Below are 27,057 nucleotides of genomic sequence, written 5' to 3' on the forward strand. Positions count from 1 at the left end.
TTGTTCAAATTCTGAAAAACTCAATATAGGCAAATTATAAATCTGTATTAAATGTTAACATATTAACTTTTCTTTTTTCATCAGCAGTAGCAAAATAAAATATTTGATGCAAGCTTGTGAAATTTAATTGTCATTATTTTGGGTTGTTCCTACAGTTTATAAGTGCGGATGTGTATGGAATATGGGCACGTCTGTTTTGTGACTTTGGTGATGAATTTGAAGTCCTAGATACCACAGGAGAAGAACCAAAAGAAATCTTCATTTCAAATATATCTCAGGTGAGAATGTCTTAAATACTGATATATTTATTTTGTGTATGTTAAGTGGTTTAACTTAAATCCTTAAAATTTTAAATTCACATGTAGAAAAAAGTATAAGGCAGTATTATACAGATGATAATGTTGTATGCTTTGCAGTTATATGTAGTACATCAAAATTGTCTTTTATGGGAAATGTGCTTTTAGTAGTGGTATCGTTCATCTGAAGATTAGATGTGGGAAAGATAAAGATAAATTCAATGCAGTACAATAGCATCTAGTACTCAAAAGTGCCTTAGTTCCTGCTCAAGAGATCTTTAGCCATAATTAGATGGGCAAAGCTATGATAAGGCCATGGGTTTGATAAAGTAGTTCAGAAGTATTGCTTGCTAAAGATTATACCATATGCTTTTGAAAAGGTTTGGTTGATTTTTATTTTTTGAAATGTTTAGCACCTAATGGTAGTTTTTTCTGTACCATTTTATATTATTTAGTTTTTTTCATGCTATATCAGTGATGACGAACCTATGGCACGCGTGCCACAGGTGGCACACGGAGCCATTTGTCAGGGCACGTGAGGCTCTGCCCAGTCAGCTGGCCAACGCGCATGTGCGCACTGGCCAGCTGAGTTCACCCTTTTTAAAGCCATTTTTCGCCCTCCCCAGGCTCCAGAACCTTTATAGGAGCCTGGGGAGGGCGAAAAGAGCCTCCGGAGTGCAAAAAAAACGGCCCTACGGGCAAATCGGAAGTTCGGGAATCGATTTCCGGTTTGCTCGGAGGGTTGTTTTGACTGCTCCGGAGACTTCAGGGAAGCGTCCTGAAGATCCCTCAAGCCTTTGGAACGCTCAAAACAACCCTTCAAGCAAACCGGAAGTCACTCGGAGGTTCGTTTTGAAAAAGCATGCAAAAAATGTGGGGTCGCGCCTGTAGTGTGCGCATGTGCACTGAGAGGGTCGCGCATTGCATTATGGGTGCAGCACGCCCGCACACTACCCCCCTGTGCTCCCCCCACTTATTGCACGCAAGCCAAAAATGGTTCGCCATCGCTGTGCTATATAGTTGCAAAAATAAGTTTTTGTGTTAAGAATTTTAAAATAATTTCAGACATTAACTATTCATTATAGTTAGATGTCCTTGAATATTGTAAAATGGTTCTTACTTGACAAACATTCAGCTTGGACATTCATTATGCCTCAATTATATTAAAGGTTAATTTCTCAAGTGCAGTGATACAGATAGTGGATAATTTAGTTAATTAATTTGAATTAATTTTTTTTCATTTGCATAGGAAATATATTATTTTATATTCTACAGCAGGAGTGTCAAACTCGATTTCATTGAGGGCCGCATCAAGGCTGTGGTTGACTTCGAGGGGGCCGGGCAGGTGTGGCCAATTGACTGTGGTTAATTGGGTGGGTGTGGCCAGCTTGATGCCACTCACTGGTCATGGCCAATTGGGTGGGCATGGCCATCTTGACACCACTCTCCAAACTGCTGGCATACTTCCTCTTTGCATTGGGTAGACCGGGCTGAAGCAATGCTGGCTCAATGTTTCCTCTTTGCTTTGGGTAGACTGGGCCAAAGCTGATGTTTCCTCTTCACATTGGATAGACTGGGGCGAAGCAATGCGGGCCAGCCTGGCTCCTTACATTTTCCAAGACAGCCCTGTAGGCCGGATCTGACCACATCACAGGCTGGATCCGGACCGTGGGCCCTGTGTTTTATACCCCTGTTCTAGAGGATGATCAAAGTCATTTTCACAAAATATGTCCTTGGAATAAAAATAAATGAAATTATAATGCAGGTAGCCTTTGCTTACTTACCATTTATTCAGTGATATTGAAGTCCCATTGGTGCTGAAAAAAATGACCCTTAGCTGGTCTTCAAAATTACAGCCTTTGCAATGTCTCTATAGTCACGTAATGATTTGGGTGCTTGGCAACTGGCACACATTTTTAAATGTCACAGAATCCTATGGTCATATGATTGCCATTTCCAATGTTCACAGCCAGCTTCCTTTTTTAAGACATAATTTTATTAAATACTTTAAACAAGGAAATAAATAATGCAAACTAACATAAAATAAAAGAAAAAAAAGAAAGAAAAGAAAGAAAGAAAGAAAGAAAGAAAGAAAGAAAGAAAGAAAGAAAGAAAGAAAGAAAAAGAAAGAAGAAAAAGAAAAATGCAGGAAAGAAAAAAAATACATAACAGAAAAGTAGGAAAAATGCAAAGAAGTAGCTTCTGATTTTCTTTACAGCAGTTATAAGTACAATTGTGAGTTTAACTCTTCATAATTAACAAAAACCTTCACACTACTTTTGACAAGCAAAGTCAGTGAGGGAAGCTGCAGAAAATCACAAGTCACAATCATGTGACATTATGCTTAAAACCTCTGATTTTTAATGGATCAAAATATTAATAATTTATCAGAATATAAAATGTTCTGTTATTTGTTTCTAATATTAAAGGAAAATAAAAATAATGGGGAAAAAAGGGAAAGAAATAGGTCAAAATGTGGGGCAGAAGGAGAAAAAGGGGAAAACAAGATGTGACTTCTGACTCTTTAGCACAGTAATGGATAACATTATTGCCTCAACTTTTTATTTTTACACACTGATATACGAGCCATTTTTGTAACAGTGAACATATCTAATCAGCAAAACCAAACCAGTTTCATTTTTCCATCACAAGCATAAAATCTAGAAGTGATTTCCAAATGAAAACAAAATTTTGTATGTTCTTTCCTCTGACTAAAGTAATCAATTCAACCATGTCTACTTTTTTGTTGTGGAAAATAATATGTATTTCTGCTTGCACTTACTAATTTTAACAGACTATCATTTATATTATCAACATTCACTATACTTTGATTCTTTATGGGAAAAAACCTTTTTTTCATCCATTTTAAAACTCTAAACTTTTTTAAAAAATATTTCTAAAATAAATTAATTCTAATATATCTTTTTAAACTTCTTTAGATACTTTCAAATTTACTTTCAATAATTCTTTACAAGCTTTACTCAACAAAGTATAAATGAAGGAAAAAACACACTTTCAAACCTACTTTAGAAACATATAGCTATATTAAAATTTTCTTTCAGTTATATACAATACATCAGACTGGTAAAAATTCTTCCTAATTCCAATTAGCTGATTAAATTTAAGTCACTCCTTCCAGCTCATCCTCATAGAATACAACCTTTTTTTATCTCTGGAATGTTTAACAAGTAATTATAAACAACCATGTTAATATCCATAAAGAAAAAGTTCAAAACCTGTCTTCCTGAAAGTTGTATATTTGCTTGAAATTGCAGCTGGGAGATTTATATTTAAGCCATCATCACAATAAAGATTGGTGTCAGATTTGTATTCAAAGATTGTGGTTAAGTCCTTTGCATGGTCAGCTACTTGTGAAAATTGCCTCACTGATTTGGTAACTTTGTAAACATAATTACATCTCTGATATACTCATCTTTCTTCCAATCACTTGCAAATTTGTATAACATCTTTGGAACATAATTGATTTATAAAGTGAAGAGTTTTGTTTAAATATTTTTCTAACACAACTCTCTTTTCTCAAAACCTTCTCTTGCTCCCCTCTCCCTCTTTCTATCTGCAAACCAGAGGTGGGTTGCTGCCGGTTGGCATCAGTTTGGGCGAACCAGTAGTAAAAACTGGGACTGGGTCGCCGAATTGGTAGGGATGGCAGACTGGCCACGCCCCCGAACTGGTTCCCTGGTCACCTCTGCCATTACCGGATTGTTTTTTAGCCATTTTTTCATGTTCTGTGCATGAAATTTACAGGCAACCGCATGTGCACGCAGTGTGCACATAGTGAACCAGCAGCACACATAAAGCAACATGAAACGAACTGGCAGCAACACCGGCAGCAACCCACCCGTGCTGCAAACACATGCATATACGTGGCCACATATTCCCTCTTCCAACAAACTCGCACAGCTATGCACTCCCTCTTCCACACACTTCTTCTACACTTTTTCATCCTGCAAACATCCTCTTTCAGCAAACTAGGAAAATGACACATTCTTCTTCCATAAAATCCCTCTTCCACACTCTTTTTTCCTGCAAACGCATGCATGCATGCACACAGTAACACACTCCCTCTTCCAGCAATCTTTTCCATACTACCTCTTCACACGCTCCTCCTTTATTCCTGGAAACACATATACACATATGGCCACACACACTCTCTTCCAACAAACTCAACAGCCACACACTCCTCCTTTCTTCCAGCAACAGGGAAACGTTTGCTAGCTGTGTACATTCACTGGGAGAAAAAGGGAGGGTTTGGCTGCACAATTTTTCTTTAAGAGGGAGTGTGTGCCTTGTGCATGTATTTGTAGGAGGAAAGAGGGAGTGTTGGGAAGAGAGATTGTGTGGCCACGAATTTGCTGGAAGAGGGAGTGTGTGGCTGCATGTGTGTGTGTGATTGCAGGAACAAAGAGGGAGAATGAAAGAGGGAGTGTGTGGCTCTGTGAGTTTTCTGGAAGAGGAAGGATGTGCCCATGTGCATGTGTGCATTTGCAGAAAGAAGGAAGAAAGTGAGTGTGAAAGAGAGTGTATGGTCACATGAGTTTGCTGGAAGAGGGAGTGTTGGCTATGTGTGCCCATGTGTGTACCGGAAGAAGGGGAAATGTAACAAGGGAAGAATTTTGCTGAAACAGAGGGCTGTGTCAGTGTCTCAGAAAAAGATGGCTTCTTTTCTGCCATCTGGCCCAGTGATGGAGCTTACCCTCCTACCCTGAATTCTTGAGCTCTGAAGATCTTCAAAAGTTAAAGGATCATTTGGTGACAGAGTGGGTACAGAGCTGAGTGTGGAAGAGGACCAAGTGATTGGGGCCCCAAGAGTTGGGAAGCAGTGCATGGGATAACTTGGGGGAGGCTTGGGGTGGCCAAAATCCAGTGCTCTTGTTACTGCACTAGGCCCACCATCATCTTCCCCATTCAATTTACCCCATGCATACTTAATGTACATTTGTTTAACAAATGCATTGGGGAGAGCTGGGATGGGGGCTCATTCACTTAAAATAGATCACTTAATATGCTCCTGACTTTCTACTCTAATGGACAGGCTCCATTATGGTTATAACCTGTATTGTAAGATGGAACAGCCATGTGAAATTGTGCTTAATTATTGAGTTGCTTAGTGACAGAGTTGCCAGTTCCAATTGCAGTCAGTAAAGACTACCTGTAATTCATACATTTGAAGTCCTTAAGGCTAAATATCATTCTAGATGAACTGATTTTAATTTTTCTATTTACAATGTAATGACTTATATATTTTTTTCATATACCTTACTTACTATATTTATCCAAAAAAAATGTTGAAATTACCAAGCCAACCAAATATTTTAATCAATACCCATTTACTCTTATGATTAAATTTATAAAATGGAAAAATTTCTTTATTTACTTATTTTGGAAAAATTTTCAATCAGCATTGTCATTGTCATACAGCGGAATCTCCATTGGGGGAGGGATGCATTACTCAATATGTGCATACCTTCTACTGCAGTTTTGTAAGTCTGAATATGCATGTGGAGTTTTAATTATGATCATTGTTGAAATACAGTAATTTTCATATTAACGTTTGTGTTAATCCTCCGGTCATATCTTGGAATTATTAAATAAAATTAAAATAAGATTAGGAGCAGGTAATATTTTTACCTTAGATGTGGAATGTAGTTAGTTATCTCTCCCAGCCTAACATCTGGAGGTTAAAAAATATTCTAGTTGAAAGTATTGACAAACTTCTAAAAAATTTACCAATCTTACCAAGAAAAATGCATACCCGTGTATTTATCAGGAATCAAGTCAAGAATGAGAATTGTGTTTGAATTTTTACTGCAATCTTTCTTTTCTTTGATATTTGGTGTATTCCAATTTCAGGCGATTTGTGGTATTGTCACCTGCCTTGATAATAATCCTCATAAACTTGAAACTGGACAATTTGTAACTTTCCGGGAAATTAATGGAATGACATCTTTAAATGGATCTACTCATCAAATAAGTGGTAAGCCAATTTTTTTTTCAAACTGTGCAGCAATAGTAAAATCATATCTTTATAAATTAAATTTATAACAAGAAAGATTTAGATTCAAAATGTCTGTTCTGAGGGAATTTTGAAGTAGGGGGACAATACACTATTATCATAGGAAAAATGGTTAATAAGTTAATTCTTAAAAAAGGATTCTAGATGCTTGGTTATTCTACATTCCTAAAGATTTCTGAATATATTTTATGCATTTTGTATCCATTGTATAATTTATTAATAAAGATTAATAATACCTGCAAAAATAGCTACTGTATGGTTTTGGATAGACAGCACAACGAAATTTACACAGTCCACTTGTAAGCATTGTTTCAATGTCTTATTTTATTTTAATGTATTAGATTTATGTCATGCCACACCGAACATTAGACATAACACAAAAAATAATTTACCAGGACACACTTTTTAGCATCAGTTGGAACATTTCAAGTATTTACCTTGGAGAATATGAAATCCTGAGATACTTTTGACAGTGCTGCCTTCAATAAGTATGTCATGTCCTCAGACACTGTAAACTATCCCTACCCTAGGTGTCTAAGAAAAGAATGACCTTAGAACAATTTCAGTGGAGGAGTGTGGAGAAGGAAAAAGGAAGGAAAAATAATATTTCAGAAGGAAAAATAACATTTCTTCAGAAGGAAAAATAATATTTCCTCTGAAATGCACACCTTTAAGAACAATTCATTTTTCAAACTGATCACTGGAGCAGAATTATGATGTACCACTTCAAATTCTTCAACTTAAAGTGGATTTTTAAAAATCACAGATTTTTTTCCTAGCAGGTCAAACTAATGGGAAAGAAAATCAAAATAGTAGGAAGTTCTTAGATAAAATTATTCTTAAAATCACAAACAATTCCAACAAAGAAAACCAAATCGAAGATTGCAGATGAAGCAATCGTAGGCAATACTGAAGATCTTAAGGAGAACTCATATGTGAGGAAAAGAAAGGCCAAAGTTTTTTGAGATGATAGCATCTATCGAGCACTGCCAACTACAGGAGACAGTGCTCATCTCCATTTTAAGAGTGTTGAGCCAGCGCTGTCTGAAAATGTTTCCATATTGATGTGGCTTGCATGACATGGAGCCAACCTTGACTGTTGGCTTTCCAACCAATAAACCTGGTGTCTTAACTGCAGAGCCACAATGCTACCCCAAATATAAGTAGACTCATGTCAACCTTCAACTTATGAGGGAAGGTAGTCCAGGTTCTGTCCTAGTTTCTGGAGGTTGTGCACATTTGGATATCACTTAAACGAGCTAGCAGTGTGGCAGCAGCCAAAAATGCTAATACAATCTTTGGTTGTATAAACAGAGGTGTAGAGTCAAAATTATTAGAGTCATTATTAGTAGTATTAGTGCTATTTTATAAACACTTAGTAGGATATACCTGGAATACTGCATCCACTATTTGTCACCACATTATGAAAAAGATGTTGAAACTTTGGAAAAAGTGCAAAGAAGAGCAACTAAGATAATTAAAGACCTGGAGACAAAAACATATGAAGAATAGTTGCAGGAATTGGATATGGCTAGTATTTGAGGGGCTGCCACAAAGAAGAGGGGGTCCATCTATTTTCCAAACCATCAGAAGGCAAGACAAGAAACAATGGATATAAACTAATCAAGAAGAGAAGCAACCTGGAATTAAAGATAAACTTTAATAGTGAGAATTAACCAGTGGCATAGCTTGCCTTCAGAAGTTATAGCTATTTCATCACTGGAGGTTTGAGAATTCACTGGACAACTACCTGCCTGAAATGGTATAGGGCAGTGGTGGGTTTCAATTTATTTTACTACTGGTTCGCTCATGCGCACAAGATCTTGCAACGCTTCTGCACAGGGCCAGAAGCGTCCAGGCGGGTGGGCAGAGCCTCCTGCCGCCACCACTACCAGTTCGTCCGATGCACAGCGAATTGACAGAAACCCTCCTCTGGTATGGGGTCTCCTTCTTGAACAAGGGGCTGGACTCATAGACCTCCAAGGTCCCTTCCAGCTCTATTCTGTTTGTTTGATTGATTGATCTGAAGAACCAACTATCTCTCTTGGTGTCTTCCTATTGGTATATAGTATGAACCAACAAAATTGGTGTCCTTGGGTCCTTTCAATTAAAGGTCATTTTTTGGAACCCAGAACGCATGCCTTCTCTTTTGTGACACCTCTGGAATGAGGTTCCTCCTGATATCCGTATAACTCCCACTTTTAACCTTCCAGAAAACCTTAAAAGTCTTGGCTGTTCTCACTTCTCTAAACTACCAACATTACTTTGAAATTATTTTCTGTGTTACAATCCCAACCAATGTTATTTATAAATTTCATAGACATATCTTCCTGCTTTTCATCCAAGAGGCTTGCTAGTGCCCAACAGTTAAATATTAGGCATAAATAGGCCAGTTTTGTCTGGAATTCCATGTCCCAAACATTTCACTTAGGTTTATCGAATTTATTTTCAGAAAAACCATCAAAACTACCTTAGAAGAACATACTTTATTTTTCGGAGTATAAGACGCACCGGAGTATAAGATGCACTGGAGTATAAGATGCACCAAGGTTTTGAAGAGGCAAATTTTTAAAAAAAGTTTTTGCACTATGCAGACCTCCCCCAAAAGGCCAGTTTTTCACGAAAACGGGCCCAGTTGTTTTTTTTTCAAAAAAAGGACATGAATAGCCTTTAGGAGGCTTGTAGAGTATTCCTGGGGGGGGGGGGGGAGCAAAAAACTGGCCCAGTTTTTGTCAAAAAAAGGGCACGAATTAGCCTTTAGGAGGCTTATAGAATGCTCCTGGGGGTTGGGGGGGGGGCAAAACTGAACAAAAAAATGCCCCATCTTTCACTCATTTCTGCCCTCCACAGTCCCCAGGAGCACTCTGCAAGGCTCCTAAAGGCTTTGCATGGCCATTTTGGTGAAGGGGGCAGGTTTCGGAAGGCAAAAAATGCTGTATTTAGTGTATAAGACACACCCAGATTTTCAGCCTCTTTTTTGAGGGAAAAAGGTGTATTTTATAGTCCGAAAAATACGGTAGTCTGTAGAAGGATTCCCTGGAATGTTCCATTTCCAAACCAGAGAGTTCTGCATATTACTATTACATACTTTTTCATTTTATATTAGTCTGATTATTATATAGTTCTTTTTGTAGTCATGGAACAGAATTTCGTTACTTTGTAATGAATTTTGTTCCATTTTATATAATTATGTATGATAGAGAATTACCTTACTATTGTATAGGTTGATTAGGTCAGAACTGAATTCAAAACAGTAAAAGTTAAACTAGATGTGTAGAACGATAAACATTTTCAGTTTCTTTTTATTTAAGAATATCAGATAAGTAAAATAAAATCCCCCTCAAATTTCTCTCTCTTTCAGTGATATCACCTTATTCCTTCAGCATTGGGAATACTACAGATATGGAACCTTATTTACATGGTGGTATAGCTGTCCAAGTAAAGATACCTAAAGTATTTCATTTTGTAAGTGACTTTAAAGATAATTATTAACAGTATGTGTATTCATTCTTCTAGATTTTATTGACCTGAATGTGATGAATTAATATATGGAGAATAATCAGAAAAAAATGAAAAATCTTAATGAGGCAGGCAAATACGGTTAGCAAACATTATTAAATCCTTGTTTGATAAAATTCATGTGGAATGCCAGTATTGAGGTGTATAAGTTATATATAAAAAAACCTGGCCATATGAAAAGGGAAGATGAATGTGTTGTATATGAAGAAAGTACATACATATGTTGAAAACCAGGAATACTTACTTGGTACAAATTTGAATGCATACTTGATGCATATCCAAAGTAGAAACTATATATATGGTAAGTATAAAAGTTTGGTTACCTTTTATAATTTCATAACACGTTATTTGGCATAAAAAATAGGTTCTAAATGCTTCTGGTAGCAAACTGAAAATCTTTGTAATTTTTATTAGGGCTTTTACACATGGGAGTGAGGTTTGCTGCCTTTCGGCATGTAGCAGTTTGTCCTAAATGTCTTGATCATGATTGTATTGTTTGTGTGCCTGTTTCTAATTATTGGTCCTTTAAAATCTATTTTTCCTTTAGCTTTGTTTTATTTTAATGCCTTTTGGTCAGAAATATGATTGTTACATATTTTATTAGTTTCATTAGAGAATCGATTCTGGGTTTTTCTGATCTAAAAGTTTCAGCTGCATCTAAATAATATATATGTTGTCCTTCCTTACTGACTGCCCCATTAGTGACTCTTTGAAGTTATGACAATGCTTAAAAAAATAACTTCACAACCAGGATGCATTTTCAACCATCGCTATGCTATATGCCTCATTCATGTGATCACCATTTGAGGGCTTTACAACTGGCTTGTGAGAAGCAGTTAATATAGAAGGCAGAAGTAATGACATTTTTTTTGCTTAGCACCACAACATTTAACTTAATGATTGGAAGGAAAGTAGGATCATAAGCCTATAGTGATCATGTGATTTTCTACTTAGGCACCCCATGACTTAGCAATATAATTTGTCAGTCCCAATTGTGGTTACTAAGCATGGACTGATTCACTGAACTAGTTAAGCATGTTTTAAAATAGGACAGGACAGGACAGGACAGAACAGAATATATAACAAATTCAAGGCAACGTGTCTAAGAATTTAGAAAGAATAGGATCCCATGAGAATCTGATGATACACATCAAATATTCATAAGTTGTTTAGCTAGAATATATTACATTGATTTTTTTAAATAGATCCTTTACTTTTAGTCTATTGTATAAACTTAGCCCATATGGTTGGGTTGAAAAAAGTAATTGAGTAAACCATAGGTAAATTAACAAGAACAGCAACAGTCTTCCCATACAAATACTCAGTTCACCCATTTTAATATCCTAAAGCAGCTGCCCCCAATCTTTTGGGCACCAGAAACCGGTTCTATTGAGTGTGGTTTTTCTGCTGCCTGGAAAAGGGGCATGGTTTCATGTGCTGCCTGGATCCTGTACATGCACGGATAGGGCTTTGCTCACTTGCAAGTCCCAGTTCCTAATAGGCTGTGGACTGATGCCCTCCGTGTCTAGAGGTTGGGAACCCCTGTCCTAAAAGAATTTTGGTGGGTGGATGTTGGAGCAATAGTACAGTACTTGTTAACTGATATTGTGGAACAATATAAAGATTATGCTCATTGTGACTGGCTCAACAACTATACCTTGTTGCTGATGATTTTTCTGTGGAGAATGGTGGGATTTTATCTTCTTGAAACTCTCTAAAACATTTTTATTTTTTCCACTATCTTCGGGATCACATTCCATTTTTTTCATGGTTTCTGCTATTGAACTCTGCTAATATTAATGCATGAGTTTGAAAAATACGGACAATCTTAATTCAGTTTGCCTGTGATTATTTCTTCGTTTTGGAAATTATATATAGATTCTTTTTTCCTCCTAGGAACCATTGGAGAAGCAGTTGTATAATCCAACCTATCTTACTGCTGACTTCAGCAAACCTGAGGTTAGTTTATTTGGAATATATATAAAGATAATTGAACTTAAAAATAATTTATTGAATGCACATGAATTAAATTAATTTTATTTATATACTGTTTTTTTTTTCAAAATAGAACTTAAAATAGTGAAAAATCAACATAAGCCCATTTAAATGAATAATATTTGAAAAATATTCAGATTTAGCAAAATATTCAATATTATGATGACATAAACTAAATTTACTGATGATACCGCACTTTGTATCAACAAAATTTTTGTGGCTTCTGAGGCTATACTTGCTCCATGGAACAGCATCCCCCCTCTCCCCCCCCACCCCGCAGTGATCTAGGTTACTCTGACCTGCTAGCATTTTATAAGGCTCTGAACATCTGGGTATTCCTTCAGTCTTTGGGGTCAGGCAGTTAGCTAAGCTCTACTGGTGATGTGGTTTTGTTTGGAGGGTTATTGTTTCATTAAGGCATTATGAGTGTAAACAGTTATAACGGCTTTAAACTTTGTATACTGTTTAGATTAACAGCTGTCAGATGGGGGGGGTTGTATAAATTGTATGTATATATGAAAGTATGTGTGTACATAGAAAAAGCAATGTTTTATACATACATACATACATACATACATACATACATACATACATACATACATACATATATATGTATTTGTGTTACAACCCCTGGTATGACTAAATATGGGAGGAAGGTCACTACTCCCTCTTTCTGTCCTTCGGCTTATCACAGAAGACCATGCAGGCAGAAAACCATATTTTTATTTTTAATGTTGTCTTTTTATATTTGTGTTATATTTGTACTGATAAATAAATAAAGGGAGACTAGTATAGATCTATTTCGAGCTAATTAGCTCTCATCAGCTAGCCATACCCTTACTGGGATTTGAACGCGGGCTGTATATATCTTAGGCAGGAGTTTTAGCCACTAAGCCACGGGCTCTGTTCCTTATCAGTTGAGCCAGGGAAATAAGTATGTATTTGTGTTACAACCCCTGGTATGACTAAATATGGGAGGAAGGTCACTACTCCCTCTTTCACAAATACATACCTATTTCCCTGGCTCAACTGATAAGGAACAGAGCCCGTGGCTTAGTGGCTAAAACTCCTGCCTAAGATATATACAGCCCGGGTTCAAATCCCAGTAAGGGTATGGCTAGCTGATGAGAGCTAATTAGCTCGAAATAGATCTATACTAGTCTCCCTTTATTTATCAGTACAAATATAACACAAATATAAAAAGACAACATTAAAAATAAAAATATGGTTTTCTGCCTGCATGGTCTTCTGTGATAAGCCGAAGGACAGAAAGAGAGAGTAGTGACCTTCCTCCCATATTTAGTCATACCAGGGGTTGTAACACAAATACATACCTATTTCCCTGGCTCAACTGATAAGGAACAGAGCCCGTGGCTTAGTGGCTAAAACTCCTGCCTAAGATATATACAGCCCGGGTTCAAATCCCAGTAACGGTATGGCTAGCTGATGAGAGCTAATTAGCTCGAAATAGATCTATACTAGTCTCCCTTTATTTATTTATCAGTACAAATATAACACAAATATATATATATTAATGCCAGAATACTGCTTGCTGAGTTGACTATCCCCTTAAAAAGCTTAAGTCATTAATTATATTTAAAAATAAATAAAAGCTGTAAAAGAAAATATGTGCTTGTGAAAATAATTTATTTAAGTCTCTTAAAGAGATTTGCAAAAAAGAATATGGCAGATATTTGGAAAAGCAGCTCAAGCTGGATATGACTGTAAATAAATTGAGCAAAAACAAATGAGTTTTGTAGCATGTTCTAGAAATAGGATTTATTAGGATTAGTGTCCATTTGGTCAGATTTGCTAACATTAAAAATAGCATGTATTTTGCTCAGTGGGCTTTAAAGTATAAAAGCTTATGCCATAATAAATCATTTAAACTTTACGGCCACAAGATTTGTGGCTGTTTTGTTGTATAATAACATAATATAGTTATCCTTTGGAAAACTGTATTTTCTCCCAGTAGGTGGAGACATCATCCAGGCATGGCATGAGTATGGTTCCATCAGGATCCAATAGGATTGGGTCTTAAAGACACGCCCACGAGGCTCTTCCCCAGAAATAGACTCAGTCGATCCTTTGATTAGCTGTGTCTCCCTATCTCTCCTTGCTAAAATTCCTATTTCTCAACTAAAACTTCTCCTTATACTATACAATATTTGTTCTTTTTATAGGCACCTCTACAGATTCATATTGCTATGCTTGCTTTGAATGAATTTCAGGACAGTTTTGCTCGCATGCCAAACATTGGGTAAATACACTTATAATCATAGTTACATAAATATTATAATTAAGTTGGTATAAATTTTAATATATTTATATTTGCTTATTTCTTGATTTAAATTAAATTGTAATTTTATGCATACTTAACTTTTTTAAAGTCTGATTTATTACAATGGAGTTGAAGTGGTTTAATTGTAAATAAGATAAGATAACCTTTATTATCATTTTGTTCTGTCAATACACATACATCCACATCAGTAATGGTGTCCTCTTTTCTTCACTACTGGTTCGGTAGCGGGAGCGTGCATGTCTGGGCATGCGTAGAACCTTCTACACATGCTCAGGATCTATCTATCTAGCTAGCTAGCTAGCTATGCATGTGTGTATACATATGTGTACACACACACACACACACACACATCACATAATCACAGACCATTTAGAATACAAAGTAGAAAAAAGTATTGAGCCTCTGTGGTGTAGTAGTTAGAGTGTAGTACTTCAGACTACTTCTGCTGATAGCTGGCTGCCTGCAATTTGGCAATTCAAATCCCAACAAGCTCAAGGTTGACTCAGCCTTCCATACTTCTGAGGTAGGTAAAATGAGAACACAAATTGTTGGGGGCAATATGCTGACTCTGTAAAAGAGAATAATTGAAAAAATTATCCTTAAGTATTAAATTTCACTATAGCTCAGAAAAACTGCAACCCATTTGACTATTCCAGAAACTTTAATTAATAACTCAAGCAAAGGTTGGGCAGTCATCTGTTGAGGGTATTAATATTTTTATTAATAATTTAATAAAGTTGAAAGGGACCTTCAAGGGGTCATTTCTTTCCAAGTATCCGTAAATTTGGTTTGCAATGATACCAGTAAGGAGCATGTATGTTGTTGGCAAACAGGTGATTGGCCAATAGTTTCTAAGGTCCTTTCCTTTTTCTTTATCTTTTTGGATCAAAGATGTCCTTCCAGTTGTTATCCATTCATCATTGTCAGGTGTTTTTAAGATCTGGTTCATTTGGACTGCCAATCTTTCGTGCATACTTGTAAAGTGCCTTTAGCCAGAAACCATGTAGCTCATCTGATCCAGGTGCACTCCAATTCTTCACTTTTCTTGACTGCCTTTGTACCATTTCTTTTGTTATTTTCATTTCTTCCATTTTATGCACTTTAATAGAATTCTCAACCTGCTTGATCCATGTTGCATTTATGTTGTGCTTCTTATTGTTTTCCCACAAATTCTTCCAGAATTTCAGAGCTTTCTCTTTATCAGGCTTTTCATTTGTTGTTTCTCCATCTCCACTTTCTAAGCTCTTATAAAACTGGTGCTGATTTGCTCTGAATTGTGAGTTTCACTTGAATTGAGTTACTCGATTTTCATACTGTTTAATCTTTTCAGCAATGGCAACAACCCTCTGCTTCAGCTCTTCAATTACTACCACAATCTCCTTATTCTCCAAATCGTATCTTGCTTCCAGGCTGCTTTTGACCTGCTTGTTCTTTAGCTGACCTTGCTTTAAATTCTTCAAGTTGCTCAAGTCTCCACGAAATTTTTTGATCTTCAATTCCAACCAAATTTTCCACTTAGGCTTCCCCTTCTTGCCTCTTTGGTTCCTTTGTATTTTCAAACCCAATTCTTTGGTGGTTATGAAGGCTGCTGCATACATCAGCTGGTTTGTTTCAGCTAATGTAGTGGTTTGAATGGTTTGCACAGCCTCATTTTAAAATTCATTTCTCAATTCTTTCCTGTTCACTTGGTTCAGCTTTGGCAAACATGTTCTTTCAGCATCTTCCATTTGATACTTTATTTTCTCAGCTAATTGAGCACTATCTATTGGTGCTTGCTCTTCAGTGCTTCCTTATTCTTTATCTTCATCCATTTCAGCAGCCTCTTCCTCCTTTTCTTCCTCAGTTTGCTTTTGAGTCTGCAAATCATTCTTGATGTTACTCTTCTTTGTTGATATACTCAGACCATTAGTTGCTTTCTCTTCGATTCCTGTTAATTCTGCTGTAGTGAAAAATTTGTGGCTCAGAATTACACGCTGTTAGTCCATTAGCCTTTGTTCACTGATATCACAATCCGTGTGGTTCACCTTCCAAATCTGATACATTTGTTTTTGAAATCCACATTTTTCTGGCTCAGACTGATAGTAAGCTTCCATAATAGAGATGTTTTCTTCCCTAGTCCAGATTTTTCGCTTTTTTGCTTTTTCTTCCAGTAGCTTGTCAGCTCCATGCCCTGGTTGCCTAGCAGAGGGAGCTGAGCCCTGTAGCTCATTTTGCGCAGAATGCCCAGGAGCCATAGCATCCAACGGAACCCTTGTTAATCCGGGCAACGGTTCAGCTGGCATAAATTTCATTTTTCTTGTATTCACCATGTTTGAATGGGTAGTGGAGCAAATTTTGTCTGGCCTTTCACCTAAGACCTGTCTGATATGGTTGCACCTGTTCAGCATAGCCCTTAGGATCACTAGAGCGTGCAAGCCCCTCCACCACAACAAGGTAAAGCTCCTCGGAGGGGTTGTTGTTGTTGTTGTTGTTATATTTTTATGCAATTCCCCTGGTTTTGATTTTTATAAATTTTTAATATCAAGATTGCAGTTTATTTTTTATTTCTTCATACTATTGATGTTTTATTGGACAGGATTTATGTCTTTTTTAAAAAAAACAAAATTTTATTGATTTTTAAGAAAAATAGACAAGGAAAGGGGTAGTGGAATAAGTTACAAATTTTGGCAGTTACAATATGCAGGAGGTGGTCCCTCCCCCTGTACTCATACATTTCATTTATTAATACATTAGATTGTTACAAGTCAATGGTATTCTGTCAGCATATAAACTTTTATCTTCAAATAATTTCAATCATTTTACATCAAACAGATTTTCTTGTTCATTTTTGTGATCTGAGTTTTCTCGACGTTGCCCCTTCTCCCCCCGCCAGCAGAGCTCCGGCCCCTCCCGTGTCCTGTGTGTCTGGTGTAGTATCATCAGATTTGTCTAGGAGGGCTTTATTTTTTTTCCTTAAAGGCCTGAGCCTCTATGGTTGTGTTGATTCTAACTCTTGTGTCCTCCCAGAAAATTAACATACCTTCAGGCATCAACCATCTGAACCACACCCCTTTCTGGTATAATTTCTTTGCTAATAGCGAATAGTTTTTTCTTCTCTCTCTCACTTTCTTAGGGATCTGTTTCAGAATGGTTACTTCTCTATCCTGGTATTTTAATGCTTGCCCCCTTTGTGCACTCAGAATCTCATCTCTTGTAGTCTTTCTAAGGAATTTAATGTGTACCTCCCTTGGAACATTATGTGTTCTAGCGTATGCTGAATTTACTCTATAAACCAGGTCCATGTCCCACCCCATCTGTTGTTTGTCTTTTTTAATGTATTCAGCCAAAAGGTTTATCATAATGTCCCTTAAATCTTCATCATCTGCCTCAATCACATTTTGAAACCTGAGGAAAAAGGACATTCTTTCAAATTCCATTTTAATCTGGTGGTTCTCTAACACTTTGTTCCCTTTCTGCACCCCCCCACCTCCCCCCTCATCTCAGCCGTCTCCTCCTCCAAAAGATCCAGTCTCTGTGAGTTATTAATCGCCCGGTCTTGGTTCTCTCTAAGCTGTTCATTCATCTCCTTGAATTGATTTTTTAAGTCCTCCTGTCCCTTTAAGATCTGTTGGAACATCTGCTGAAAGTCCACCTCAGAAGGCTTGGGTTGAAGCAGAGAGGTTAAAGTCTGTTGTCCGCTGGGGCTGGACACTGAGGATGTCGGGGCGGAGACTGCAAAACCCAGCTTCCCCGGGGGTGGTCTTTTGGGTGGCATTATAGTGAGCAAAGAGATAATGTCAATACAGAGAGGAAACAATTAGGGAGGAGAGCCCGGGGAGGAGAGCCCGGGGAGACGGGCTCTGCGCACTGCTCTGCCGGGCTGCCGATCATCCGCTGACCCCTAAAGAAGAAGGATCGGCTGCGGGAATCTGGCAGAGCAGCGTGCGGAGCCGTGCGGAGCCCTGGGGAGACGGGCTCTGCGCGCTGCTCTGCCGGGCTGCCGATCATCCGCTGACCCCTAAAGAAGAAGGATCGGCTGTGGGAATCCAGCAGAGCAGCGTGTGGAGCCGCGCGGAGCCCCGGGGAGACGGGCTCTGCGCGCTGTTCTGCTGGGCTGCCGATCATCCGCTGACCCCTAAAGAAGAAGGATCGGCTGCGGGAGTCTGGCAGAGCAGCGCGCGGAGCCCGGCTCCCCGGGGCTCCGCGCGGCTCCGCATGCTGCTCTGCCGGACTCCCGCAGCCGATCCTTCTTCTTGCTGCAACCCGGACAGCGCTACGCCCACCTTCCCATTGTCCGAGTTGCAGCAAGTGAAGTGCCACGGGCGGCAGGGAAAACGAGGCTTCTTTGCCAGCCTCCCAGCTGGCAAAACAGAAATTTTTGCCAACTGGAAGGTACGTATGTGTGTGTGAGAGGGGGGGGGAGAGTGAGAAAGAAAGAGTAAGAGAGAAAGGAAGGAAGGGGGAGAGAGAGACAAAGATAGAAAGAGAAAGAAAGAACATTGGAGAGAGAGAAACACAAGAAAGGAAGAAAGGAAGGAAGGAAGGAAGGAAGGAAAGAAAGAGGGAGAGAGAGACACAAGAAAGAAAGGAAGAAGGAAGGAAGGAAGAAAGAAAAAGAAAGAAAGAAAGAAAGAAAAAGGAAGACAACTTATGATCACAATTGAGCCCAAGGTTTTGGTTGCTAAGCAAGAGCATTATTAAATGAGTTTCATTCATGAGTTTTTACAATCTCCTTTCCAGCAGCATTCACTCAAACCAGATGCATATGAGGGGGTTAGAGACCACCAGATGAAATATGGGGGTTAGAGAGCACCAGATGAGATATGAGGGGTTATGAGACCACTAGATGAAATATGGCTGGATAAGAGAGCACCAGATGAAATATAAGTGGGGAGGGGAAATGAAGAACATATTGGTAATATTGACAGTTCTTTCATTTCTGGATTTCTTGCTGTTTCTTGCTCTGACTGTTAATGAGAGTAAAGATATTTCTTAATATGTTACATGGTTGACATAAAATTGTTCTTAAACTGCTGTTAACTTTATACAGTTGATATAAAATATTTTACTATAGTATTTGGTTCATAATCTTTTTTGTCTAGATTTTCCTCCTTTAAAATTGGGTGCGTCTTATATTCCGGAGCATCCTATAGGGCGAAAAATACGGTATCTGTTTATAGTCTGCATAATTCAGCAGCATACAAATTTAATAAATAATACATCCACATGTCTGTGGAGATTCTAAATCATCCAGGTCATGGTTTTCCAGTTGCCTCTTGAAAAGCATCTTTGGAACATACATCCACATTTGTCTATGCCAAGTCCTTAGAAAGGACACATTAGATAGACAAAAGATAAAAGCTAATACCAGATATCTCGCAAAGTGTATGTGCTTATGTTTTATTTTAACAGTAACATAAGGTTACTACATTATTTTTGTTTTGGCTCTAGATGTCTTCAAGATGCTGAAGAAATGGTGAAGATAGCTCTGTCCTTAAGCAAAACACTGGAAGGCAAGGTAATTCCTTTAAAGATCAGTAATACCTAAAACTTTTTAGTTTATTTTTTAGTTCACTTTTCTTGACAGTAAATGAGACTCTGACATATATGTTTGAAAGTATTGTTACTGTGATGCCCCATGTTGGCTAATAAATTACAATTTACAAATACAAATGGAGTTATGATTGGTATAAATTTCTAAATATTTCTGCCAGAAATATTAAACAGATTTCCAAAGTTGTTTTAAATTAGGCATCTCTGAACACTAGTGATATGTTAACTATGAAAGTTAAGTGGATATCTGTATATGACAAATTCTATTCCAGTTTGAGTAGAGAATTTTATGCATGGGTACTCCTCGCTTAATGACAGTAATTGGGCTGGAATTTCAGTTTCTAATTGATGCAGTAATAGATCATCACATTATCATATCACTTTCTGAATGCTATCTGGGCAATTTCCATTGCTGTTGCTAAGGGAAAATTGGTTTGTTAAGGAAGAGTCTCACATGAGTATGATTAGTAACTTTCTGCCAACTTCCCACAAGCAAATTTAATGGGGAAGTAACTGGAAATTGCATGTCCTGAGTGACTTGCAGGTAAGTCAAAGGGCAGGGGAACGCTAGGAGTTAGGTGGAGAGTTCTGTGTTAAGTGCTTGTGGGCTGGTTAGGGATTGCTACCATGCTATGTGGGTGTGAACAAGTTGGGGAGAGTGTCCTCCGGTATGATCTTGTGTTTTGTAACAGGGCAGTTGTTTTTAAACCACAGTTTGTTTTTTAAATTGTATGGCTGCTTTTTCATATGATACCTCTTTGTCAGATTATGATTACAGTGGTGAGAAGAAGGGCTGAATTTGAATGAGGAATGAATTCTGGATGAGTTGTTGGAAAACTGTTTTTTATAGAATGTTTTCATATCTGGATTTTTTGTTTTATTTTTAATTACAGCATCAAGTAAATGAAAACATTGTGAAATGGCTATCAAGGATGGCTCAGGGCTCTTTAGCTCCTCTCACAGCTGCACTTGGTGGTATTGCTAGTCAGGAAGTCTTAAAAGCAGTGACTGGAAAGTTTTCTCCCCTGCAACAATGGGTAATGGCTTATTGCTTGTGAATTGAGTGCAACTTTCTCAAAATGATTTTTATGTGACATAAGGGGAATATTTTTTAAATAAATGACTAAAGAATAATACTTTTTTACTTTTATTATTTTGAAAGTAAATTACTGTATTTTTCAGACTATGAGACGCACTCCCCCCCCCCCATGGGTGGAAATGTCTGTGCGTCTTATAGAGCGAATGTTGCCAAAGCCCTGTCCAATCGCTGGCCTCTCCCTCCCAGCAATTTGCCTCCTTGCAGCAAATAGCTTGGTCAGCTTCAGCACAACTTAATTTAGCACAAGCAGCTGATTGGTGGTTGGATCAGCCTCCAGAATACCACCAATCAGCTGTTCCACATTGCGGGGATCAGCACTGCCCATCGGCACTGTCACCACCCATTGCTGCTGCCTCCTTTCACCTCCACCCCATTTTTGGCCTCCATCCACCCAATTTACGACCTCCACGCGTCCCATTTTTGGCCCGTTCCAGGCAGTAAGGATTCAATCAGATGCTCATGCTAAATCAGGCTGTGCTGAAGCTGACCAGGCTGTTTCAGGCAAGGAGGCAAACTGCTGCAAGGCAGAGGCAGATTTTTTTTTCTTGTTTTCCTCCCCAAAAGCTAGGTGCGTCTTATAGTGGGAAAAATATGGTATCCTCTAATTAAGGAACAACAGGAAAGAAAGAAAAAATGTAGAAACAGGATTTATTCACCATCTCCTTCATTGTGCTATAGCTGAAGGGAATCAGTGATCATACCATGCTTTTCTACATACCGTATTTTTCAGAGTATCAGATGCTCTGGAGTATAAAATGCACATTAGTTTTTGAGGAGGAAAATAAAAAAATGTTTTGCCTCTGCCTACCAGCATCCATCGGTATTCATCTTAGCAAACAGCCTGGTCAGCTTCAGCACATTAAACTGATTCACCACGAGCAGCTGATTTGCGGGTGGATCGGCCTCCCGGAATACCCCCAATCAGCTGTTCCCAGAGGTGAACATTAACATATTTACTGGTTGTAAGCACACACTTTGGGCTGAAATCCAGCTTCAAACATGCAATTAATCTTCTACGGGCGCTCCGGTGAGTACAGCACGGAATATGTCTGACCAGACAGCAGCTGTTCCAGGCTGCCATTTTGATCTCCATGCCTGGTGTTTGCAGCCTCTGAACACTCTGTTTCAGATCTATGCGAGGATTGCCACAGCACATTGCCGCTGATCGCTGCCTAATAACACAACCCGCAGAGACCAAAAATGGTGTGTGTGGAGGCTGAAGGGTAGGGGTCGGTGGGTGGGTAGGACTACGTTCGGTGAATAAGACGCACCCAAATTTTCACCCTCTTTTGGTGGGGAAAAGTACATCTTATATTCCGAAAAATACAGTAACTAAATAATGGATAACTGATAGTCTTTTTAATGTTGTTGAATTACAATTTTGAGCAACACCAGGCAGTCAACAATCCATAGTATAGCGTGTTGGGACTCATTAATATAAGGGATGCCACAGTTTCCCCATGCCTGGTATCATTTTTAACATCACTTTTAAGTAACCACAATGTGCTGTTGTATCCCAAATGATAAACTGTGCTTCAAATAAAACCATTCTAAACCAAGATTGTAGGTTCTGACTTGGACAGTTCAAACAATAGTTCACCAATTCCTCCAAATGGAATGAATTATACAACATATGTTGGAAATCTTATATTTATGCCATCTGATTGCAGTTATGAGCTAATTCAGCGATGGCGAACCTTTTTTGGCTCACGTGCCACAAGTGGGGGGAGCGCAGGGGGGGTTGTGTGCGGGCGTGCCGTACCCATAATGCAATGCGTGAACCCCCCCAGTGTGCATGCATGCACAACAGGCGTGACCCCACCCATTTTTACATGCTTTTTTCACCCTCCTCAGGCTCCAGAGGCTTTATAGGAGCTTGGGGAGGGAGAAAAGAGCCTCCCCCTGCCCCCCCAGAGGCCCCCCGGAGGCTTCAGGGACCGTCCGGAGGCTTCCCTGAAGCCTTCAGTACGCTTAAAATGACCCTCCGAGCAAACCAGAAGTAACTTCCGGTTTGCTCGGAGGGTCGTTTTAAGCGTTCCGAAGGCTTCAGGGACTGTCCGGAGGCTTCCCTGATGCCTTCGGAGCGCTCAAAACGACCCTCCGAGCAAACCGGAAGTCATTTCCGGTTTGCTCGGAGGGTCATTTTAAGCGTTCCGAAGGCTTCAGAGAAGCCTCCGGACGGTCTCTGAAGCCTCCGGAGGGCCTCCAGGGGTGGTGGGGGAGGCTCTTTTCGCCCTCCCCAGGCTCCTATAAAGCCTCTGGAGCCTGGGGAGGGTGAAAAAATGGCTTTTAAAAACGGTGAACTCAGATGGCCAGCGCGCGCATGCGCGCTGGCCAGCTGACAGGGCAGTGCCTCGCGTGCCCTGACAAATGGCTCCACGTGCCACCTGTGGCACGCGTGCCATAGGTTCGCCATCACTGAGCTAATTGAAATGTGTACAAAGGTTCTGTTTACTTTAATTGTAGGATGAAGCTAAATTTAAGAAATAGCACAATGACAATAGTCTTTAGAGTAGAAATTGTTTAATACACAATTATAAAACATTATGTATTTGCTGTAATAAATTCATTAATCATTAATTCATCCTGAAATTTGAAAATTAATATTTGGTATTGACTGAAAATAATATGGGGATAGAATTACATTTAAATTTCTGGAGCAAATACCAATATATTTTATATAAGTACTTTTTACTGAAAGTGAAATGAATAAACTGTAATGGAATTTAGTTTTCAAATAAGCATTATCTTAATTTACAGTTACATCGTTTACCTATAATTTGTATATAAAGATTGTGTTTTTTAAAACAATCACAGAAGTTTAACTATGGAGAGATGGAAGGAGCATTAAACTTCTTCTGTGGTTAGAGATCAGGCGGTATTGTCTTACCAAAGTGTGGACTCCCTGGTCTTCTCTGATTTTGGTTATTTGCTTGCAATATTTTCTTATCCAACTACGTTAGTGCTGATGAATGTGGAGTTTGCTCCCTGTTTATGTACAGTAACTTTCTCTGCAAGTGTTGGTGGGGGTGTGGTTTTTCTCCTTGGTAATTTCTTGATTAGAGTATTGTTTTCTGCTTTAGTTTATCTGTGTTAATCCCTGCTTATCTGTTTTTTGCTGGTTTTTTTTTTTTTTTTGCTGTGTTCTGGACTTATGAAGGTGCTGCAGATATAAATAGGTGTATATAAATATAGTAGAACCTCTAGTCACGAATGCTTCTGACCACAGCCAAATCAGGTTTCAACCAAAAAATTCACAAATTTTTGGTTTTTTCATGATTGATTTCCCCTTGCATGCCATTTTTTTGTAAGTGCCAAATTTCCAAAATTAGCTTTGGGTCATTTGGTTGCGACCAAAGTTATGAAATGAATTATGGTTGTAACCAGAGGTTCTACTGTATAGACATACAAAAAAATACTGTATGTATATTTTTGTACTGGGCAGAGCTTAAGCTCTTTTTGTTTTGGACCTAAATTTCATACAAGTATTAGTACTTTTCTTAACAAAACAATTTCAGTTTTGATATATCATGAGATCCAATTTGTTTCTGCTTCTTCTTGCAAGAGTATCAGAAAATGTTAATGTAGACCAGAGATTTGGGGTATAGAAACTAAAATAATGGAAAGTAAAATAAAACTTACAGCAAATGATTTTCATTTCTATATTGAAATAATCTAATTTTGCCTTATCTGCTAATTCACTAAACAGAGAGATTTATATTCTACAGTGTATTGAACTTCTACTTATAAAAACATTTATGTGTGGAAGAAGTTTAAAACTATGATAAGCTTTCCTCGTCTATACCATAATCATTTAAAAAACACCACCCTGTCTCCTGCTCTGTTGTATTTATATTTTAAGGATTTTATATTGCCATACAACATTATTTTAGGATTTACAGATGTTTCAAAAGAGGCACTTCATAACAACTGACTTTTAAATGTATGCACACATGCATATATGCAGAGACAGCTTGGAGCTGTCTCTAAAATACCATTCAGGGCTGGAAAAAGATAAAGTTCTTTAAGAAGACTGTTTCATTTCTCTATTCCACATGGTAAAAAGGTGTTTTAAAATAATTTGCATAATCCTAATATACGGTCCTGTTTGGAATCTGGACTTTGTGATTTATGATCACTGCATTTCTTTTTATCGATAGCTGTATATTGATGCATTGGAATTAGTCACATTTCCAGAAAAAGTCCATGATGAAGAATTCCTTCCAAGGTAAATACTTAATGAACTTGTTTGGTTTCATTAATTATTTTTCTTCATAATATTTATAGAATAGAATAAAATAGAATTCTTTATTGGCCAAGTGTGATTGGACACACAAGGAATTTGTCTTTGGTGCACATGATCTCAGTGTACCAAAAAGGAGAGATACATTCATCATGAATCATAAGGTACAACACTTAATGATAGTCATAGGGTACAAGTAAGCAATCAAACCATACTAGGAAACAATATAAATCATAAGGATGCAAGCAATAAAGTTACAGTCATAAGTGGTAAGAGTGGGTGATAGGAACAATGACAAGATTAATAGTAATAGTAATGCAGACTTAGTGAATAGTTTGACAGTGTTGAGGGAATTATTTGTTTAGCAGAGTGATGGCGTTCAGAGAAAAACTGTTCTTGTGTCTAGTTTTGGTGTGCAGTGCTCTATAGTGTCATTTTGAGAGTAGGAGTTAGGGTTTATATTCAGGATGCGAGGGGTCCGTAAGTATGTTCTCAGCACTCTATGAAATGACCCAGTTAACTTAATGACTTCAAACTTAACTTAAAAACTTAAAATATGTGATCACAATATTCTAAATCGAAATCCAGTGCTTAATCCCATTCTGTGGCTCTGCAGATGTTAGAATTTATCATCATCTTAGCTAACATAGCAACATAAAAATTGGAAAAGGCTGCTCTAAAGCTTTATTCCATACAGTCTGAAAGCATGTACATTAATTTTAAATATAAGAAATAGGGTAAAACATGGGTGACATGTTCATACAGTCTGTAGGTTGCCAATATTTGGCTTAAACTCTTAAGAATTGAGTATTAATAGTATGAAGTAATTTTGAAATATGTTTCTTGAAATATTTTTCATTTTTCACATCCTTTGACTTTTATAGGGGAGACAGATATGATGCTCTAAGAGTTTGTATTGGAGACTCCTTGTGCCAGAAATTAAAGAATCTGAATGTTTTCTTAGTAAGTATGACTTTGAGGTTAACTCTTGTCAGTGGGGATTTCTTAAATGGAATGCTAAATGACTTTTCATAGACAATTTGGGCTCTGTTCTAATTAAATTTAGAGGTCATCTGCTTTAAAAATTATGGTACTGTTTATTAATTAAAATTTAATCCTAGGCACTAAAACATGTAGTTTACATTATACAGTGCATTTATTTAAAAATGGCAGTAGTGGTTAGTAGGGATCTGTATTGTTTTTGATATATTTCACGTGTTAGCTTATTTTACATATTTTAAAAGCTCTCTAAAATTAGCATCTCTATATCTTTTTAGGGACAATTGTTAATGTTTTCTTAATTTGTCAAAAAAGTAGCTAATTCTTAATTATGTTAATTAAAGGTTGGAAATGTTATATTATTGTCATACTTTGACATTTTAGGTTGGGTGTGGTGCAATAGGCTGTGAAATGTTAAAAAATTTTGCACTCCTTGGTGTTGGTGCAGGCCAAGAAAGAGGCAAGGTATGTTTCATATTCCCTCCTAATTGCTGTTTCTCTAACTGTACAGATAATTCTTATTTAACAATCACAATTGGAACTGGCAAGTCTGTCACTAGCAATACAGTCATTAATCAAGGTATCGTGTCCAGGATGAATTTATGACATCACTTCTGCAATTTATAATTTTAATGTTTTTTTAAATGTCTTTGCTTGTTGGAAGCTGGTTATAAAGCATGCAAATGACAATCACATAACCATAGGACACTATGATGATCATAAACAGCTACCAATTGTGAAGTGCCCAAATCTTGATAACATGACCGTAGGGACTCTGTGACAGTTATAAGTGCAAGGGCTGTTTATAAAGTTACTTTTTTCAACACCACTGTAACTTCAAATAGTCACTAAACAGGGCAGTTGTTAAGTAAGGATTACCTCTATTGGCAATGCATTTTCCAATAATGTTGAAACAACAAATCTGTTATGACTTGGATATACTAGAAGTTGGAGCCAAGCTTTGGATTGTTGAGTTCTCACATGTAAAAATTAGTTCACATTATTTTTGATGTATAGTTCGTTGTAAAAAAAAGGTAA

At 37.7% G+C, this 27,057-nt stretch overlaps 1 protein-coding gene across 2 annotated transcripts in view; it reads left to right on the forward strand.

Annotated features, from left to right (window-relative positions):
• The window catches only part of UBA6 (ubiquitin like modifier activating enzyme 6), a 92,750-nt gene that overhangs the window by 32,818 nt on the left and 32,875 nt on the right, over positions 1-27,057 (forward strand). For both annotated transcript variants that reach the window (XM_081932883.1, XM_081932884.1), the window contains exons 8-17: positions 156-278; positions 6,168-6,291; positions 9,692-9,795; positions 11,746-11,808; positions 14,028-14,104; positions 19,577-19,643; positions 20,572-20,715; positions 24,938-25,005; positions 25,905-25,983; positions 26,404-26,484. In XM_081932883.1, the coding sequence (XP_081789009.1) occupies positions 156-278; positions 6,168-6,291; positions 9,692-9,795; positions 11,746-11,808; positions 14,028-14,104; positions 19,577-19,643; positions 20,572-20,715; positions 24,938-25,005; positions 25,905-25,983; positions 26,404-26,484 (930 nt within the window). The remainder of the gene's footprint in view (positions 1-155; positions 279-6,167; positions 6,292-9,691; positions 9,796-11,745; positions 11,809-14,027; positions 14,105-19,576; positions 19,644-20,571; positions 20,716-24,937; positions 25,006-25,904; positions 25,984-26,403; positions 26,485-27,057) is intronic.

Source organism: Natrix helvetica (genome assembly GCF_964273705.1).
Source record: "Natrix helvetica genome assembly, chromosome: Z".
NCBI classification, from domain to species: domain Eukaryota; kingdom Metazoa; phylum Chordata; class Lepidosauria; order Squamata; family Natricidae; genus Natrix; species Natrix helvetica.